Source organism: Leptinotarsa decemlineata, unplaced genomic scaffold (genome assembly GCF_025532065.1).
Source record: "Leptinotarsa decemlineata unplaced genomic scaffold, Ldec_3_MD MMD2_tig00001064_RagTag_RagTag, whole genome shotgun sequence".
In the NCBI taxonomy this organism is placed as follows: Eukaryota; Metazoa; Arthropoda; class Insecta; order Coleoptera; family Chrysomelidae; genus Leptinotarsa; species Leptinotarsa decemlineata.
Window position 1 is genome coordinate 3,764,535 of NW_027412558.1, and position 18,439 is coordinate 3,782,973.

An 18,439-nucleotide genomic window follows, 5' to 3' on the forward strand; every position below is an offset into this window, starting at 1 on the left:
CAAGTTGTGTGAAAAATTGTAACTAGTATGTACTAGTATGTTACGGATACTATGGCTCAAAAAGGAATCTCCAAAGTGAATAATGTCTTGCCATTTTAGAATTCTACAAGACAGCTTTGAGAGTATATAGAAGGAGGGTGGATACTAACAAACCACAAGAAAAATCCTAGGATCTTCACCAAGTTGTGTGAAAAATTGTTTCTGGTATAGCTCAAAAAGGAATCTCCAAAGTGATTAACGTCGTGCCATTTCATAATTCTACAAGACAGCTTTTTGAGTATATAGAAAAAGAGTGGATACTAAGAAACCACAAGAAAAATAATAGGTTCTTCACCAAGTTGTGTCAAAAAATTGTTACTTATATAGCTCTAGAAGGAATCTCCAAATAGAATAATTTCTTGCCATTTTATGATTCTACAAAACAGCTTTGAAGAGTGTATAAAAGGCAAGTTGATTTGAGCAACCTAAGGAAAAATGGTAGTTTCTTCAGCAAGTTGGTTGAAAAATTTGTAACCGATATAGCTTTAGAGGAAATCTCCAAATGGAATAGTGTCTACTTATTTTATAATTCTACAAGTAAACTTTGAGAAAAAACAACAGGAAAGTGGATACTGAGCACCCACAGAAAAATGCTAGGAATTGGTAAGGCCCTAGAAGAAATCTCCCAAATGAAATCGTGTCTTGCCATTTTCAAACATACTTGAAGTGCAATATCCTCTGCCATATTGCCTCAAGTTAGGGACAAGTTTTACTGTCTTGGATTGTTATTAATATGGGAACAACGACTCAATTAATATAGGACTTGATTTGGCAGATTCAAAAAGAATTCTTCGTCAAGAAGAAAGCCATATTAAAAATCAAAACCCTACATGCCCTGTTGGGGGTGTTGAGTGATACTCCCGTTTAAAGAATTTAAGGTTTTAAGGTCACCATTCAGTAACACCCTGTATGATTCAAAAAACCGCATCAGCGTAATTCACGAGACAGCCGAACGATTTACCGGCTATTTTCTATAATGCCCTTGCCTTGGCCGTCATGCAAAAGTTATGTATGGGCTCATGGAAAATAGTTAATTTCAGTAAAGTGTAGCAGCAGGTAATAACAGTCGTTTCGAGGTGTCGAACGCCTTCTTCTTCTTCTTCTCGAAACGTATTTAGAGTTAAATTATCGACGGAAGATAAATCGAAATCGGTCATCGACGTTCAGCAGATTTACGCGAATTTCTGGTAGCCCCCGAGGACCGCATCTTCGATATAGTGTGGTCAATAAGTACCATTTCATAACTTTTGAGTCCGCCTCCACGGAAAATTGTTGTTGAGCTTTTATTCGATCCGTGAATTTCACACATAACAATTTACTAGTTGAGCTAGGTTACAAAAACAGTCCAAAGTTATGAACAATTTGGTTCTGTTCTTCAAGGATATTTTTGTAGATTCTGAGGAGTATCTCAAATGGTTTTTTAAAATATTCGTAGAACTTGGCTCAAAATATAAATTACTCTGGGTGAATTTGCGAATCAAATGTCATCTCAGTCACATTTTCAGTGAATCTTTCAGTCATCTTAGTCAAAATTAGATATAAGTATCTCGGCATTTGTGATACCCAGCTATAAACTCGTATAAACTGTAATTTATATTTGTCCCTTAATTATTTATCAATTTTAGGAATCGGTTATAAGTTTTATTGAATAGATAAATATTAAATTGATGATAAAAAATATTGAATATAATGTAATAGTTGATAAAAAATTAAAATTGATAATTACTATGTATTATTCAATCATTAATAAACTCATATAGCGTGTATCTCAAAAACGATTCAACGTATGAAAACATTCTTGAAACACAAGTTGTAGGGTATTCAATCCTCTACAATATCGATAATGAATACAAATAACAAAAAAGTCATAGGAAACGAGATATTTGTAAAAAATATGCAAAACATTCCTTTTTGTGACCTTTGGCCCTAGATTTTAATAGTTGCGTACTCCCTACAACTCGAAACAACTTTTGCGATATCAAAATACAAGTTCATAGCTAGGTATCTCAAATTTCGAGAAGAAGCCACTAAAATGACTGGACTAGAAGGCGACCTCAAAAGTTGCGAAATGAACCAGACTATTGAGCGAATTTCTGGTAGCCCCCCGAGGCCCGCATCATCAATAACTCTTCAGTGAAAGGTGCTACTTAAGATTTGAATATTTAACCCGATAATAAGACACTGCAGAGGGTATTTGCATAACGGACGACACCTGTCCGGAATTTATGTTACGCGAAGGGATGAAAACACCCCCACATTAATCATGTTTGGGCGGGGAGCCCGTCAATCGAGCTGTGACTTACGTGACTTTCATCGGAATCAATGGGGTGGCACCAAATCGAAAGTCGCTCCTAATTCTAATTTGTTCTGCAGCGGTAGTTCATATATTTATTATTTATTAAATTGATTGACGAATTGGTTGACGAAGAGTTGAAACGAAACGAAGAAACGGGTTAGTGGACAAGAATTGGAATATATATTCCTTAAACTGTGAATAGCTGAGATTCAGTTGAAGAAAGAAACTTGTATTCGGTAACAAGTTCAAATATCTTTCATTTACGTATACGCATGATGCATAAAAAACGCGATAAAATACATAATTTTATAAAGCATATATAACATATAAAATGAAAGCATCACTCACTCAGCGACAGCTCTTGTCGAAGAAAGAGAGATAGCTATACAAAGGGGTAGTCGTTGGCAATTTCTTATTTTAAGACTCTTTGATGACGTATTACTATCCTTTGACTATTCAAATCGTTTCCATGTTTTTATTGAAAAGTTTCTATGGTTCAATTACTTTCATACTACATAAATAATTGGTTTCACAACTGATGAACTGTGGGCAAGTAGATTTTATATCGTAATTATGAAGAATTTGAATCCCAAATTGGCTCTGTCAGAGTTTTAGCCCAAAATCGTAACTGCAATAAAAACAATTCCTCATTGATAGGTTCAGTTTGTCGATTCTTATCGGATTGACAATGCATGTGTAGTCCGTTCATTGTCTTAACTATATAGTTACACACCTAACCATCTGAATAATACAGATTATTGTAAGACGACTACAGAAAATTAATTGCTGGAAGATGGAATTCACAAAACAGCCAACACAATGTTCAAATGCAGCAGTCATCTTCACTTATAGTTTCCCTAGTAGCACATGCCAAAAGTACGGTGATATATTGGGTTTCAAAGTACAAATTTCAATATTGGACTTTAATTTTAGTGATCTTGCAGCTCCTTGCAATAATAGTATTCTCAGCTCTCCCGCTATCTCAAATCGACTCGTATGAGGAGTCCTTTGCCATCAACATTCGAGTTCCTGTGTGATCTGATGACCGATGAGGACATTCAATGCTGCCTGTTCTCTCAGTGGATCCTGTTTCAACAAGCCAGTGTTACTCTAAAATGCGCATTATTTCTCCATTAGTATTTACACCAACTTTTTCCAGAGCGCTAGTTTGGAAAAGGCAGCATTGAACAGCCTCCACGTTCACCTTATTTACCACTCCTCGATTCCCCTTGATGGAAAACCTGGAACGTAAGACACATTTAGTGTCTTCAGAAGGTTAACATCCGTCAAATTTATATCTCTTATGTTGGGGGCTTAGATTTACTAGTGCTAAAAGCATCCTACTATAAAGTGATTCCCGTTAATCCTCAGTTTTGACTTGCATAATCTTCTTTTTCCAGTTTTGGTATATGTTGGATCAGTACGGTAACTCTAACCTCAATTCTCCAACGAGTATGCTACCGGATTCCAAATGAATTATGACTCATTTGCAGGGACATAAGTCCCTGTAGGAGAGATATCTTCTTGAATAATGACAAGGGCGATTTCTAAGAAAATATAGGACTTGAACCTTGTCTCTGTGTCACTTGCTCTAACCTCTACATCCATCTTGGTGGTGGTTTGTAACCACTACAAATTTCTCAGCGACAGTCATGCTGCAATATTGAATTAAATAACTGAGAAACCTGTCAGACAGATTCAGATTTGCTTTGCCAGACACGGTTCATCAGCTCCATATATTGGCTATGAACCAAGTGTAGGTATACCAAAATAAGAGCAGATGCGGACTGGGGTCAATAAGAAACATAAAGAGTACAGAAAAAATACACCCAAAAACACACAAGGAGACAGATTCATAGAGGAATTTTCTGAGTGAACTACTGAACGGCAGAGCAGGGAATGGCTCCGAATAAAAACAGAGCTACTTACATACATTGTCCATTCGGAAGATCCATAATAGGGCAGGGTATTGCCACTTGCAATGTAATAGAGAGATAGACTTTATACGAATGCGAGGCACTGTTTCAAACAAGGGAGCAATTTATACGGAAGAATATGATTAACATCTAAGGAGGGACCTATACAAACCAGTACAGGAAACAGAATTGTTAGAATTGGTGCAGTGGTTTTCGAAGACTTAGAAGAACTGGTCAAGTCAGATGTCTAACAAGTACCAAAGACTGTGACCGAAATCGTACATAGCTGACAAAACGTCTGTGGTTGTCAAAATGCGTTCCAGTAAAATTCAATCCATAATAAAAGGAGGAGCAGCACAGCTTATTCTCAAGTGACGAGATTCCGTTTTGGGAAAATTCATATGTAATTTCAGAGTGGCAAAGAATTGCCGTATTTGCAGACCCATTACTTACCAGATAGAAGTATACTTACTACACCCCTCCGGTCTTCAATTAAGGAAAGTTTTGTCAGACGGAATGGCTTGCTTAATATTTCAGACGGCCGTAGACTTTTTCATTAAAGTAAATTGAATTGTGTCCGGACGACGGCAGCGCATTCTTTTCCATAATGCATTGTTATTTTTCTCGGTGGCATTGTGGAAGGCGTTATCTCTATCTGCGATGGTAATCGTCATATTTTAGTCACAATGGTGAGGCGAGCTTCACGCGGAGAGCAGTGGCTGGTCCGCGTTATCGCCGGATCTGCTTGCTCGAAATACGTTTTTAAAATTAACTCTGCGAGTAGGCATCGCGCTCAATGGCTCCCTTCATAGGCTAATGAGTTCTGGACGATTACCGGGCGGGATCCATCCCATTTGTTAGCTGAGTTAGCGACACTGAATAAACGGTTTTGTGCGACGTGAGTGGTTTTCTCGGAAGCGGTGACTCGATTTTTCGTTTTAGTCCGGTGAATGTAGTTTGAGCCGCGAACGATTTGAAAATTGTTTCTTGGAGGATACTTGTAGCTGGTGTTTTCAGATAGTACGTTAATGTATATTAGGAAAGGGGTGGAATCTTAGAATAAACCATCGTACTACTTATGGGAAACTGTTTTTGAGAAAAGAAAGCTGTAGAGATAACAACTAAAATAGCTCTCTCATCATCAGAGTACAATAAACAATTATCACAAAAATAGCAGTCTGGATGATCGCTCAAGATATTATCAAGATGTTTCGAATATCGATTTACAATTTTATCCACGATATTACTGATAGTATTGTATAGCAACTGGACTTTTCCTGCTCTTTCTGGATAGGGGGTTATGTTTTCCAACAGAAAGGAAAACCTCTCTGTATTACAGAGATTATTAAACAGAAGGACCAGAGGTTTTGTTGATCTGTATCTGTAAAGTATGGAGGGTGAGTGTAGGCCCACACCACTTAAGCCACATGTGACCCATTGTACATCCTCCCGAGGAGTTGTCCTCCTTGGTCATCGTCCATCTTGTCCTTTCCAGGAAGGTGGAGAGGTCGCTGGGAGACATATAAAATTTTTAGCCCAGCCGCTTTTTTGGCTAAAGAGTCGGCAATGCGATTACCTTTACTCCTGTTTTGCCCTTCAACCCACCTCAGGATAATGTTCTTATCTACCGAGGCTTTGGCTAAATCTTAGTGACACTCTAGTACTAGCCCAAAGGTAACGCGTTGTCTGTTCAAGGCTACTAGGGCTTATTTACTATCAGTTTAGATTGTTATGTTTTCGCCAGAAATTCCTTTCCTGGTTATTTCTTTTGTGGCGATTGAGATACCAGCCAGTTCTGTTTGAACCACGCTGGTATTTCCTCCCATTCCCCACTCAATCCTTAGGCTTAGTGATCTGGAATACACTTCACATCCTGCGTCTTCAAGTTTTGTTGATGTTTACTTGTTCAGTTCAGTTCAATCGGTATGACAAAAATTTTTTGGGCTTTGAGGATAAAGAAGGATTACTTCAGAAACCTAAATGATCTTAAAGGAAGCTGAATCTATACACTACACAGAAAATTCCTTTTGAATATTATTTAATAAGGAGAATCTATGGAGAATCTATGTTATTCAAGTTATTATCTAATCTCATAAACGCGAAACAATGAAATATTTTACTTTTCCATAGTTCTCTCCAAAATCAAATCTACTATTCCTCGATTATTTCTGCGGATAGTAGTATACCGAGAAACTCGTTATTCTTCGATGGAAACAAACTGAGATTATATAAAATAGTCTCATTCTCTCACTCTCTATCTCCCCCTCACTCATTCTCTCTACCTTTAGCGCCCAAAATTTTCAACTTCGGTCATCTTAAGTAACTTTTCCAATAAAACTCTCACGAAACATTTTTCAAGTTATATCTATCCTTGACAGAAAAAAATGCTTTTCATCGATGAAACTGTCAAAAGGAAGCGTTAGTATAAAAATTTGTATCGATTCAAAACCAGTTGCACTTAAGTTCCCAACTCAACTGGACTATTTTTTCTCTTTCCACAGCCTAACATGTCAATTTTTCATATTAAATATCATTGACACTGTTAGTGGCCCACTTTGAAATGGCGGTTTAATATTTGACCGTGCTGATTGTATCTTAGACCATGAGAAATGGTTTTTAATTTCGAAACAATGACAAGAAGTGATAGCTTGTTCGTGAAAAGTAATTCCTGAATATTTTTTCAACAATTCGGGGCGTACATTCATCATTATCCATGCTTAATTCATTGTTATATACGAATCTAATTAGCGATTCGATATAATAATTGTACAGTCGCCAAGGTGAACAGTCTATTTTCGATGGATTTTCCTTTGATTGATTCTTTTATTCCAGTATTTATCGATACGTTATTTGTAGTGCCAAAAAACAGGTTGGTAACAAAAAATAATAGTAAAAAGTTGTCAATATCATTATAATTTTCTTAATGAGTTTATTGATTAATGTTGCGTTTTCCTTTGATTTCCTTCTTAAATCGGGAGGTGGTAGAAAAAATTTAAATATCACTGAGAAGGTATAGGATTCTTTCTCAAAGAAATTTTCTAGACAAAGGTAGTAAACACCAGAGAAAACAGAGCTTGACAGAGATTTTTTCACTCACAGAACTTTGATCAGCCGAAAATCATTGAAAAAACAATGATTCAAGAGTAATTACAGATCTTTGGACAGCTGGAACTTCAGCAGATCGAAAGACTCTTGGCAGCTAAGATTCAAGAGCAGCTTGAGATGCCTGGGTACCTGGAGATCTATACATTAAATTTCTGAATAGCCAGATATTCTTAGGTATTCCAAAGTTATTTCTGCCTGAAGAAGGCAGAGTACTTTGAGTAGCTAAAGTTACTTGGACAACTGAAGTCCCTTCAGCCAAAGATCACTAAAGAGCCGAAAAACCCTTGAAAACCAAAGATTGTTGGTGCCCAGAGATTGTGGAGCAAACAAATATTTTTGGATGACGGAAGATTTTGAGCAACCTAAGAACATAAGACAATCAAGTGATCCTTGAAGAGACAAATATCTTTGTAAACAAAAGATTTCGTATAAGACAACCAACCAGTTAAACATCATGAGTAACTACTGATTTTGGATAGCTCGAACTGGAGATCTTCAGTAGTTCGAAAACTTTTGGCGGCTGAAGATTCAAGAGCAGCTTAAGATGCCTAGACACCAGAAGATCTATGAACAGTCGTGCATTTCTGAACAACCAAATATTCTTAGGTATTCTGAAGTTATTTCTACCTGAAGAAGGCGGATAGCCTGGAGTACCTAAAGTTGCTTGGATAACTGAAGACCCATTAGCCAAAGATCACTGGAGAACCAAAAAACCTTTGAAAACGAAAGATCCTTGGTACCCCGAGATTCTGGGCAGACAAATATTTTTGGATGACAAAACATTTTAAGCAATCAAAGAACATTAGACAACGAAGTGATACTTGAAAAGACGAATATCCTTGGAACCACCAGAGATCCTTGGTCAGTCAAACATCATTAAGGTTCCTTTAAAACTTCTAGACGCCCGTTTTACCAACCGAATTGGCGATGAAGTACTTTATCTTCTGAAGACGTCAACCTAGAACTGTCAAAGACACTTGCATAAGCAGGTCTTTGGATATCCATAGATCCTTGGCAAGCAAATGGCTGAATACATACATTTCGGAGAGTGACATAAATAATATGACTTACCAGTCTTCTTTTTGGTTTGATTAGAGGTCTGTTCTGTCCATTCATTTTGTAGTAGAGTCCACAAGCGTTACAGAGGTAGTGCCCAGTGCCATCTCTTCTCCACAATGGTGTGCTGGTAGCTCCACAATTGACACACTCTCTTCCCTCTGAGGAAACAAAGATAGAAACATATGTTAGGTCGGTCTGTGGCTGAGAATCGACTATCGATTGTTATTTTCCTGCAAGCTTCACAAAACATCGAACATGCAGTGATTAGCGTGCTCATATAGAATCAATTTGTCATTTATGCGGACAGGAATGAAATCAAGTTATGGAATATTCATGATTGATCGTTAGTGGGGAAAATTGGTGACCAAATATAAAAAAAAAAGATTTTAACGTTTTCATTGGTAGGCTCGGATTCTATAAACAGGAGGTGTAATCGACTAGTATTCAGGTGGAAACATTTCAGGGGTTCAAAATAAACACTTTCTTTCACGATACTTTCTTTTAATATTTTCGAGCTTCATATTTTTAATGTATAGATGTAGACGAAGTTTATCTTCCTGTAGTTTCTGTGGCATTGTAGATATTGACGAAATGGTTCAGACTTTCACGGCTGAGGTTTTCAGTGTCGTTGCTTTTCGAGTTTGAAAGCCGTGGATTTTTGGAATTTCTGACGTTTCGTCAGGAAGAAATTCCAAAAATCCACGGCTTTCAAACTCGAAAAGCAACGACACTGATTGTAGATATTTTTGAAAAATGCGGAAGACTCACAAGGAAATTAGTATTTTGTGATTAAAATGCTATATCGTAATGGCACAGTGACATATGAGGAAGCTTTTGTTGAAACCAGCGGTTTCATAATATGATTCAGGGGTATCCTGTCATATCATTGCTATTATTAAACGAAATTATGCAAAGACAATAATAATATTATACCCTATACCTAAGCATTTCATTTCTATACACTAATCTTTCGTCACATTCTAAGAACACTCTAGTTTATTGATGAAAGGACGCATCCGCATGGTGAGGTATCAGGAATTGATTCCCTTTATAATATAGGTGTTATCTGACAAATAGAAAACTACTTTCATAAGTATCATAAATATAGTATTTTTTCATCTTGTTTCTTTGAAGAATTTAACTGTTTTATTTTATCAGGCAAGTTTTTCCAACTCATCTTTTTTTGAGTTCCAGATGAAATATATGAGATAATACAATTTTTATTGACACCAACAAGTATTATCGTATTCATTTAGACTGAATTCAATCGAATCGGGATTTGCAAAGATTGAAACGTGTCTGTTAGAGATATTAATCTGATACAATGATGATAAATAAATTCAACAACTCTGTTTTTTATACCTTCTTTGGGACCTTTTGTTTTTATCGAGATCTCTAAAAAAGTCGACATCTTCAGAAAAAGTTGATAATACGGGAAAAAATTAGTATGGCACTCATACAGCTTGAAAAATGATGATGATAGATAAATTGTTTATTCAGTTCACATGGAAATTAATTTATACAGATTAGGAACAGCACGAAAAAATATTATGAATAAAGGGTAGGTACAAGTTTCTACTGATAAGGGCGCTTATGTATTCAACAAATGATAATATCAAACGATAAACATTTGATATTTACAGCTGAATATGTAACATATGTTTATCATCTTTTTGGTGTTTGTAAGTTGTTCAATTTTGAATTCGTGAAACTAGTTTTCTCACAGAGATTTGTAAAAGGCAGTGGATAAAATTTTATTTGCGTTCTATTTCGTCCTGATATTTCCAAAAGACGCTCAAAGCAGTCATACATGATTTGTTTTTAAGTCTAGTATGGTGGTAAAGAATTGGATAGTTCAGATTCAATTTTCAGTTATGTGTATTTACACCCTTACAATGTGAGAACTGTATGAAAGCAAGTATTATACGTAATGAATGGATGATGGACTTGAAGGCTTCTCAAATGTAGGAAGAGCTTTCTAGCTTTCTAAGCTTTCCACTCTCATTCTAAGTAAAGGGGACTCGCCAATTCTGTTTCAGGACTTTGCTGCTGAGCTGAGAATTCGTACTTAAGTTATATCTATGTGACAGTTACATTTTCCGGATTTGCTGGCCATCATCTGCAGGTCTGCCTGATCGCCTTTCATACTGTCTACCGCAGTTGTAGATGAAACACCGAGCATGAAAACTTGCAGATCACGGTCAACGAACCCGAAAAACAGCTTTGGCACAGTTATTGTCGACCGTAAAAGTTACACCCTTTAACAAAAGTTCATATATTCAATTATAACATGAAAATTGAAGTGTACTCTTGAATGTTTCAGTAATGTAACATGTAATTCCAACGCATTTCGAAGCGGTGTTTACAAGAATCGCCTGAATTGTTCGCTACCGATTACAAAAGAGCGAGTACCTCATGTAAATGTTAATTTTCAATGTTTTCATTCCTGTCCAAGTTGAGTACAAGCGAACCTCGCTTCCTGCATTATCTCTAAATCACTTTGTCACAATAAATCCAGAACTAGAACTGACAATCGTGTGTGGTCCTAGTGCTTGACGCCCGTTAATACCAATTAATTTTATTAATGGCGCTTAATTATGCTAAATCGTTTCGGAATAAAGTCAAATGTGACGTTAATCCGAGAGATAAAGAGAGACCAGACTTTCGATTGTTCGTTCAAGCACAATCATGCATCGGGTGACTGAAAATGTAGGAGAGAACTTCGAAAAAATTGACATGCATTTAACATTCACTATCGGGCGCTTCGTGTGTCAGCGGTATTCTGAGAAAATTCTAGACGTTTCGAAAGTCACCTGAGAAATTATGGATCGGTGAGAACGTCAAAAGATGTCGTTTAAAAGGTTTTATCGATTGTTTTAGAATGTTTGTAATTCCCATTCCCCCCTCACGTAGACTGACCAATTGGTAATAGTGAGAGAGAGAGAAATATTCTTTATTGTCTGAAGATCGAAACTTCTTATTGACAAAGCGTTTCCTATGTCAGTAGTTTAAAAAATAGAGATATATCAAAACACATATCAGTCAGAAGATAAACCTAAATAATTTTAAACGACACATACAACAAAACAAAAATAATTCCGAAAAAAGGTACCTCATATCAAATGCTACATCAGCCCAGGGTAATTACAGTAACACAAGGAGACTTTAGTATTGCAACTGAATTCAATTTCAAATGTTTCGTTAAAAAAGTCACCAACGCAGTCGTATAGTCTCTGTGTAGAGTTTTCAACGCTTTTAATTTTCCATATCTCCAGTGGTAGATTTCTATATACAGGGTGTTCCTTAAACACATGCTAATATTTAAGGAGGTAATTCTTAGACCCATTTTAAGGAAAAAACGTCCTATGGACGTATGTCCTAAACGCCTTAACTTTTGAGATGCAGGGTGGCAAAGTTGTCAAAAATAATCAGTACATATGTTCCATGCCTCAAGGCGCATTTTCTGATGTACAATTTTCTTAATTTTCTCTGTCAGTGGCGTACATACGAGTTTTGAAATGTATATTTTTGGCGAAAAAAATACTACGCCACTGCTTTATCTCGAATTAAAAATCATTTTTAAAATCTCCATACATTTTTGAGCACATTTGATTTGCTGGGTTTTCTTTGTCCGACGCATGGTTTTCGCTCAAAAAATTAAAAATCGCTTTACTTAAGGATAAATTCCTTAAAAATCTGATGCGGTATCGTGCATCGACTGAAAGCAAACTAAGAGATCAGATTTGTTGCAAAATAATTGAGGATCTAAAAGGTATTTGTTTGTTGTCAGATGCACTGTTCTCAATTAAAATTACGTCATAACGCAGCACCGCCTAATTTTTGAAAACATAAATTTAGTTATCCTGGAATAAATGACGTGTAGCAGAATTTATTTACTGCACCTCTTGGAAATATGGAGTTTGTCGATATGTGATTTCTTTTAAAGATTAAAAGCAGAAAAAACAGCGTACCCACCATAGCAATAAAAAACGAATTCTAGGTATGTACAAACGTCAGTAGCTAATATTGATGTTGGTTTAAAGTAAGGTGTTGGTGTTAAAAACTGTCAAAGCGCGTTTTGATTGATTTAGAAGTGTTATTGAAGTTATTTTGGTAGTCCGCTGTTTTTCTGAATATCAGTAAATATGGTAAATTATACTAATGCGGAAACGGCGCAAATGCATTACGTATATGGCCTTGCCGATGGTAATGCAACAGAAGCCAGGCGCATTTATCAGGAAAGATATCCTAATCGTGCCTTACCAGATAGCCGAACCTTTTCAAATATTCATCGTCGACTTGGGGAAACTGGAAGGGAAACTTGGAGGACCTCAGCAATGGCCAGCAAGATCCCCGATCTCAACAGATTAGGTTTTTTTTTATGGGGTCACCTTAAAACTCTTGTTTATAAAACTCCCGTTAATACTTTAGAAGATTTAATAGAGCGAATAGTTGCCTCGTGTGAAACTATACGAAATACGCCGGGAATATTTGAACGGGTGCGTAATTCTATGCGTAGAAGGGCGGTAGCATGCATACTAAGTGCAGGTGGCCACTTCCAACAATTTTTATAATCAGTTTTGGTATTATTACTAATCAACAAATTTGTGCTATTCGTTTAGACTTACTGTCACAAAATAAAATAAAACTCGTTTTTGTGAAAAATTTATTTTTTTGCAGATTATGTTTTCAAATATTATTAGGGAATTGGTAATGCGTTATGAAGCAATTTTCAGATTCTCATTCGTTTTAGAATTGATCTAATTTCTTAATTTGATTTCTGTCGATTTTTATTTTTTTGAGTGAAAATCATGCGTCGGACAAAGAAATACCAGAAGATCAAATTTTCTCAAAAATAAATGAGGATTTTAAAAATGATTTTATTTTGAAAAGAAAGTATTGGCGTAGTGCTTTTTCCCCAAAAATATTCAATGCGAAACCCGTAGGGATGCCACTGTTTGAAAAAATACAAATTTGTGTACATCAGAAAATGCGCCTTGAGGCATGGAACATATGTACCAAATATGCCAAAGATGTCTACAAAATTATCTCAGTAATTATTAAAAAACTGATTATTTTTGAAAACTTTGCCAACCTGTATCTCAAAAGTTAAGGCGTTTAGGACATACCTCCATAGGAAGTTTTTTTCTTAAAATGGGTCTAAGAATTACCTCCTTAAATATTAGCATGTGTTTAAAGAACACCCTGTATTTCACAACTATATTTTCTGCCTGCCGACTCCTATATTTCGTTTGGATGGCTTCGAAGCCGTTAATGTGTTTTCTTTCAGGCATGCAGTTTCCAAAATGCGTAATTGTCAGACTTTTACGCTTAATAAATAATGGTCGAGAAGAATCTCGATTTTTGCTTAACACATATACCGTATTGCACGTTTCTGTTGGATTAAAATGGCTGGTATGTAGTTGTTACTAACCCCCCAGAAGGCAATGTCATAACGCAGATTCGATTAATGAATGATAAACCAGCTTTGCGTTGGACAGTCCGAGTTCATTGGATGTAACAATTGATTGTAATAATTGTCTCGTGATGCTAGTTTGCTTTTGAGAGCCTCAATGTAATTACCGAAATTCCGTCGGCAATCAATTTGTAACCCCAGGAATTTTTTATGACGTTTGCTCTCAATTGACTCTTCTCCCAATGAAATATTTTGAATCTACCTCCTGAAAGCGACAACGTTGGTCTTTGAGACATTGGAAGGAAAGCTTATTTGAGTTAAACCATTTTCTAACTACGTTGACATCATTATGAATTAATTTGTTCAAGGACTGTAAATTCGAAATGTCGCATTATGGTGGTTCCATCGGCATACACTGTAAAATGTTCAGTTTTTTTGACATTTGACAAAATATTGATGTACACCAAGAAGAATAGCGGGCCCAGTATTGAGCCTTGAGGTTTCTATTCAGTGAATCGATAAAAACTGTTCTAATTGCGTCATTATAGGACATACCGAAACACGAATCGGAGATTCTCCTGAAGAACAAATTGGATGGATGTACTGAAACGTTTGTAGTTCTATCAGGCTTCAACGCCTTTCCTGAATTGAATAGTTCGAGTTGAGATCGCTGTAGTTTTTTTTGTATTGTCAAGGTCGGAAACAGATGAGAGATTAGTTAGCTAGGCAGGTTTCTGAATAATTATACCCTTCCGAGTGTCTTCAACTTTTCGGAGTGATTTTTTATTACACGTAGGCGAATTCTGAGATCTAGATTTATTCATTTTCCCAGCTCGTGAAATGTTAAAAACCCAAAAAAAAATCAAGCAACAGAGACTCCCTCTACAAAAATTGTCTCGTGATAAATACAGTTCAGACTTTCACTAGACCCTCAAACAAACTACATTCGATTCGATACGCCCTATTTACTCTCCCGTCGTTCGAATTTCGTGTGTATGTTTGTATCTATTCTCCCGGCATAAGTTCAGTTTAAACTTCCGTTCTTCCCAACAGATTAACCGGCTAAACTGAAACGCAAACAATCGATTTCACCGATTCCTTCGCCTTGCCGCCCTAACCGCAAGTAAATGCCCGAAACCGATCAATTTCACAGAACATTGGTCTAGCTTTCAAGCATATTCGAACCGCAAACCCGAACGCTTTCATTAATCGCGACATATTTTTTCTATCAGACGAGTACGTTATGGCGTTGGGGTTATTTAAAAACTTTGAGGTTGGTACTAGTCGATGAGTTTGTTTTTCTATTGATTTCGTTCAGTGAGATGAGAGTATAAAGCTGGATTTATAGATTGAGTAATGCAACGTAAGACGCACCTTTACGCAAGCAGTAGGGCAAAATTTGAAATTTTCATTTCATATATCACGCACCTTAACCAAAACAACGAAATTTTCAAGAATATTTCAGTTTTATAAATGTTGATATTAATAAATGAATTGTTTAAATACCGGAAATGTTATTTGAAAAGCAGTGATTGAAAAACTAGGTAAGCTAACCTCAAAGTCATAAAGTGACATAGAATTCTTAACTGTCATTTGTCAAAAATGAGAGTTCCGTGCTCGTAAGATACGTTCGTAGAGACTTTTATCATGTTCATCTGCTAATTTATGTTTTCACTTGCGTTCGCGTTACGTTCACGTTACCTAATCTAGAAATCCAGCATCATATTTCATTTACCATCACCAAATAAAGGTGAATTACGTACCTAATTTTTATCAGCTCTGGATATGTAAAAATCTATTTTAACAAATGCGCTGTATTGTTCTTTTGTGGTTTTAGAGTAAAAACATATCTTGGCTTCAAAGATAGAAAACAACAATTTTCCACTCATCACAAATCTGTCGCACCACCCATATTTTTTCAATATCAGGTTAGACTTACAAATTTTTAATATTTTGTCGGAGTGACAAGTACGCCCATTACAAGAAAACACATAAAAAACATATTCGTACACCACCAGTCTTGAAAATAGGTCCCCGAATATATATATATGAAATTGAAAACCACGAGAAGCTATCATTTTTATATTCTTTATTGAAAGGCTTGCCGGAAGGGTCTATAATTTGATGTGCCTGATAAAACTACCCGAACATAGCCAAAAAAATGTTGGAATTACATTCTTCCCCACATAGGCCTTTGTTCTCCTTCGGCATGAAAATATATAATATCAACTAAGCTGAAAATAGTGAGTATTCTTCAAGCATCTCTTCGTAAATCCTCGACTTTTGAAAAAAACAACAAGTCAAAGTTCATTGTTGTTCCAAATGACTCAAGATACACTACTGGGCTGTATCGAATTTTCCAAAAACCGAAGTAGCTTTCACAATCAAGTGTATACTTTTCAATAATTGTCAAGCCATCCTAAAGGTAAGATGATGGAAGCAGAATAGTTTGTGACTTATTACTTCAGCTATGACGATTGTGACAGCAAGTATGTTGGTCAGACTGAACAAACCATTGAAATTCGTTTGAGGACATATCCGATTTTGGAGTAGAATTTCTACATCTTCATATTTCGATTAACGCGTTTCATACTTTGAACTCATATCGTTTTGGAGGTTTTCGACTTTTATTAGAAAACTTCCAAATCTGTTATTTCATATTTTGAAAGATCCGTTCTATCAGTTTTTTTAATAAACTCCATTTCATTTTATTTACACTACATTTTTTGACATACTGTATGACCAGCTTCTAACTAATAATGATGACCTTTGATGAAGTTCAGTCAAACAACTATCATTTTTAATTTCAAAATAAGTACCTATCTACCTGAAGACAACATTGAACAAAAATGTAACGCCAAACTTCAAAGTGACTCGCTACGTGAAATAACACTGACGCAATGACAATCTTTCTTCATCACGCGTGTCGCATCGACCCGCTTAAAATGGGTATAATGAGTTATCCTTGAAAGAAAGACAAATGCCATTGCGGAGGTTTTTGCCGACTCAAAGAGAACGATATGTACTGAATCATTGTGTTGTATCTCGAAGGAATTAGGAAGCGTTTTCGATGAAAACTCCGCGGCTTCGCACGAGTAGATAACATCCTCATATTTCAACCAATTTATAAGAAAAATTATTGAATTTTACCTCTGAATTCATTTTTTGAATTGATGAAAACCGTATAAAGGTCCGTTCGGTAGTTTTTTAGTTTATCATGTTCAGACAGACAGACAGACGGGGGGGGGGGGCGGAGGGTTGTGTTAAATATTTTGAGTGCACGTTTCTCCAACTGAGCTGACATGTTCAGGAAGCGGATGTTCAGTTCATCATATAAAAATAATTCCACCTCAAGCCCTATTTCGATAGTTAAAAACGCCTATGAAAGCCATTATATTTGGTAAATGGCACAAAAATAACGTCAAGGGAGCACTTAAAAGTATAAAGTAACCACTTTACCTCAGAATTCTCAAATCCCTGTATGCAATTTTGGTTCGGTTTATTTTTCTCTTATTTTTCAATGGAACCGTAAGCCGATTAAGGGGACAATGTTGCGTTTTGGAATTTATCATTCGGATCTACGCAGCACCTGGTTGAACTAATTTTAAACTATTTCTCGAACTAGTGAAGCGTTTCGAAACCAATTTTTTCGACAATATATTCATGCTAGGATAATCTTCTGAATCCTTATATAAACATATTACGGTTTTCGAAAATAATTGGTTTGCTGAAGCAATTTGATGGTACAATTGAAGAATAGTCGGACGAGCCGTTTTAAGAATTGCAGGGTACGAAAAGGTATTTTCTCACGTGACTCAAAATATGTAGAATTTGATCTGCAAATAATTTATAAATTGACAAAAAACAGATTTGATCACATGTATGACTTTCAATTGATTCTAAATTAAATTGAAATTTTCAATTGGCATTATTTGAATTCAATATTTTTCTATTGCAAAAAAATCTGATTTTATAGTTTTCTACCCTTTGTCATAGGGTCAGCTAAGAAAAACGTCCTGTATACTCATGAGTAAATGAATTGTGATGAACCACATGGAGAACATTTCCGAACTTTTACCTAAAGTGTTAAACCGATTACAAATTATGAGGAATTATTTCTCAGCATTACCTATTTTTCTAATACGATATTTTGCTGAAACATATACTTTGACGAGCTGGATTTCTTCACCAACAGCTCATTGGAAAGTAGAAACAGTGATGACTGGACTTCAGAAAATAACAGCTGACTACTTCAGGGTATAATTCTGGAGCCATTTATTTCCAGCTTTCATGTAACCCACTCAACATACAAAGTGTGGTATAAGTATTTGATCATGATAATAACATGAGTTATTTTCATAAGCTGGTTTATAGTGATGTATAAGTCCTGTAAAAAGTCCACACCACATTCTGAGAGCGATGCCTATGCGAATGTGGTAGATTCAAATCGCTGCAGATTATATCCACTTGGGAAGACGACCTCAGAATGTTCATTGCAGAAGCACTTCGTTCTTTCAAATGAAAATGTATACAATTAATTTTTTGTATATTGCCTACCTTCAGTATGAAGAATATAGAATGACGATAATGGGGTTGGATAAATGAAGA

General features: G+C 36.0%; 1 protein-coding gene across 1 annotated transcript in view; it reads right to left on the reverse strand.

Moving 5' to 3' along the window:
• grn (GATA binding protein grain) overlaps positions 1-18,439 on the reverse strand; it is a 125,224-nt gene that overhangs the window by 64,742 nt on the left and 42,043 nt on the right. Inside the window, exon 4 of the mRNA XM_023173061.2 lies at positions 8,428-8,573. Coding sequence (XP_023028829.1) covers positions 8,428-8,573 — 146 coding nt within the window. The remainder of the gene's footprint in view (positions 1-8,427; positions 8,574-18,439) is intronic.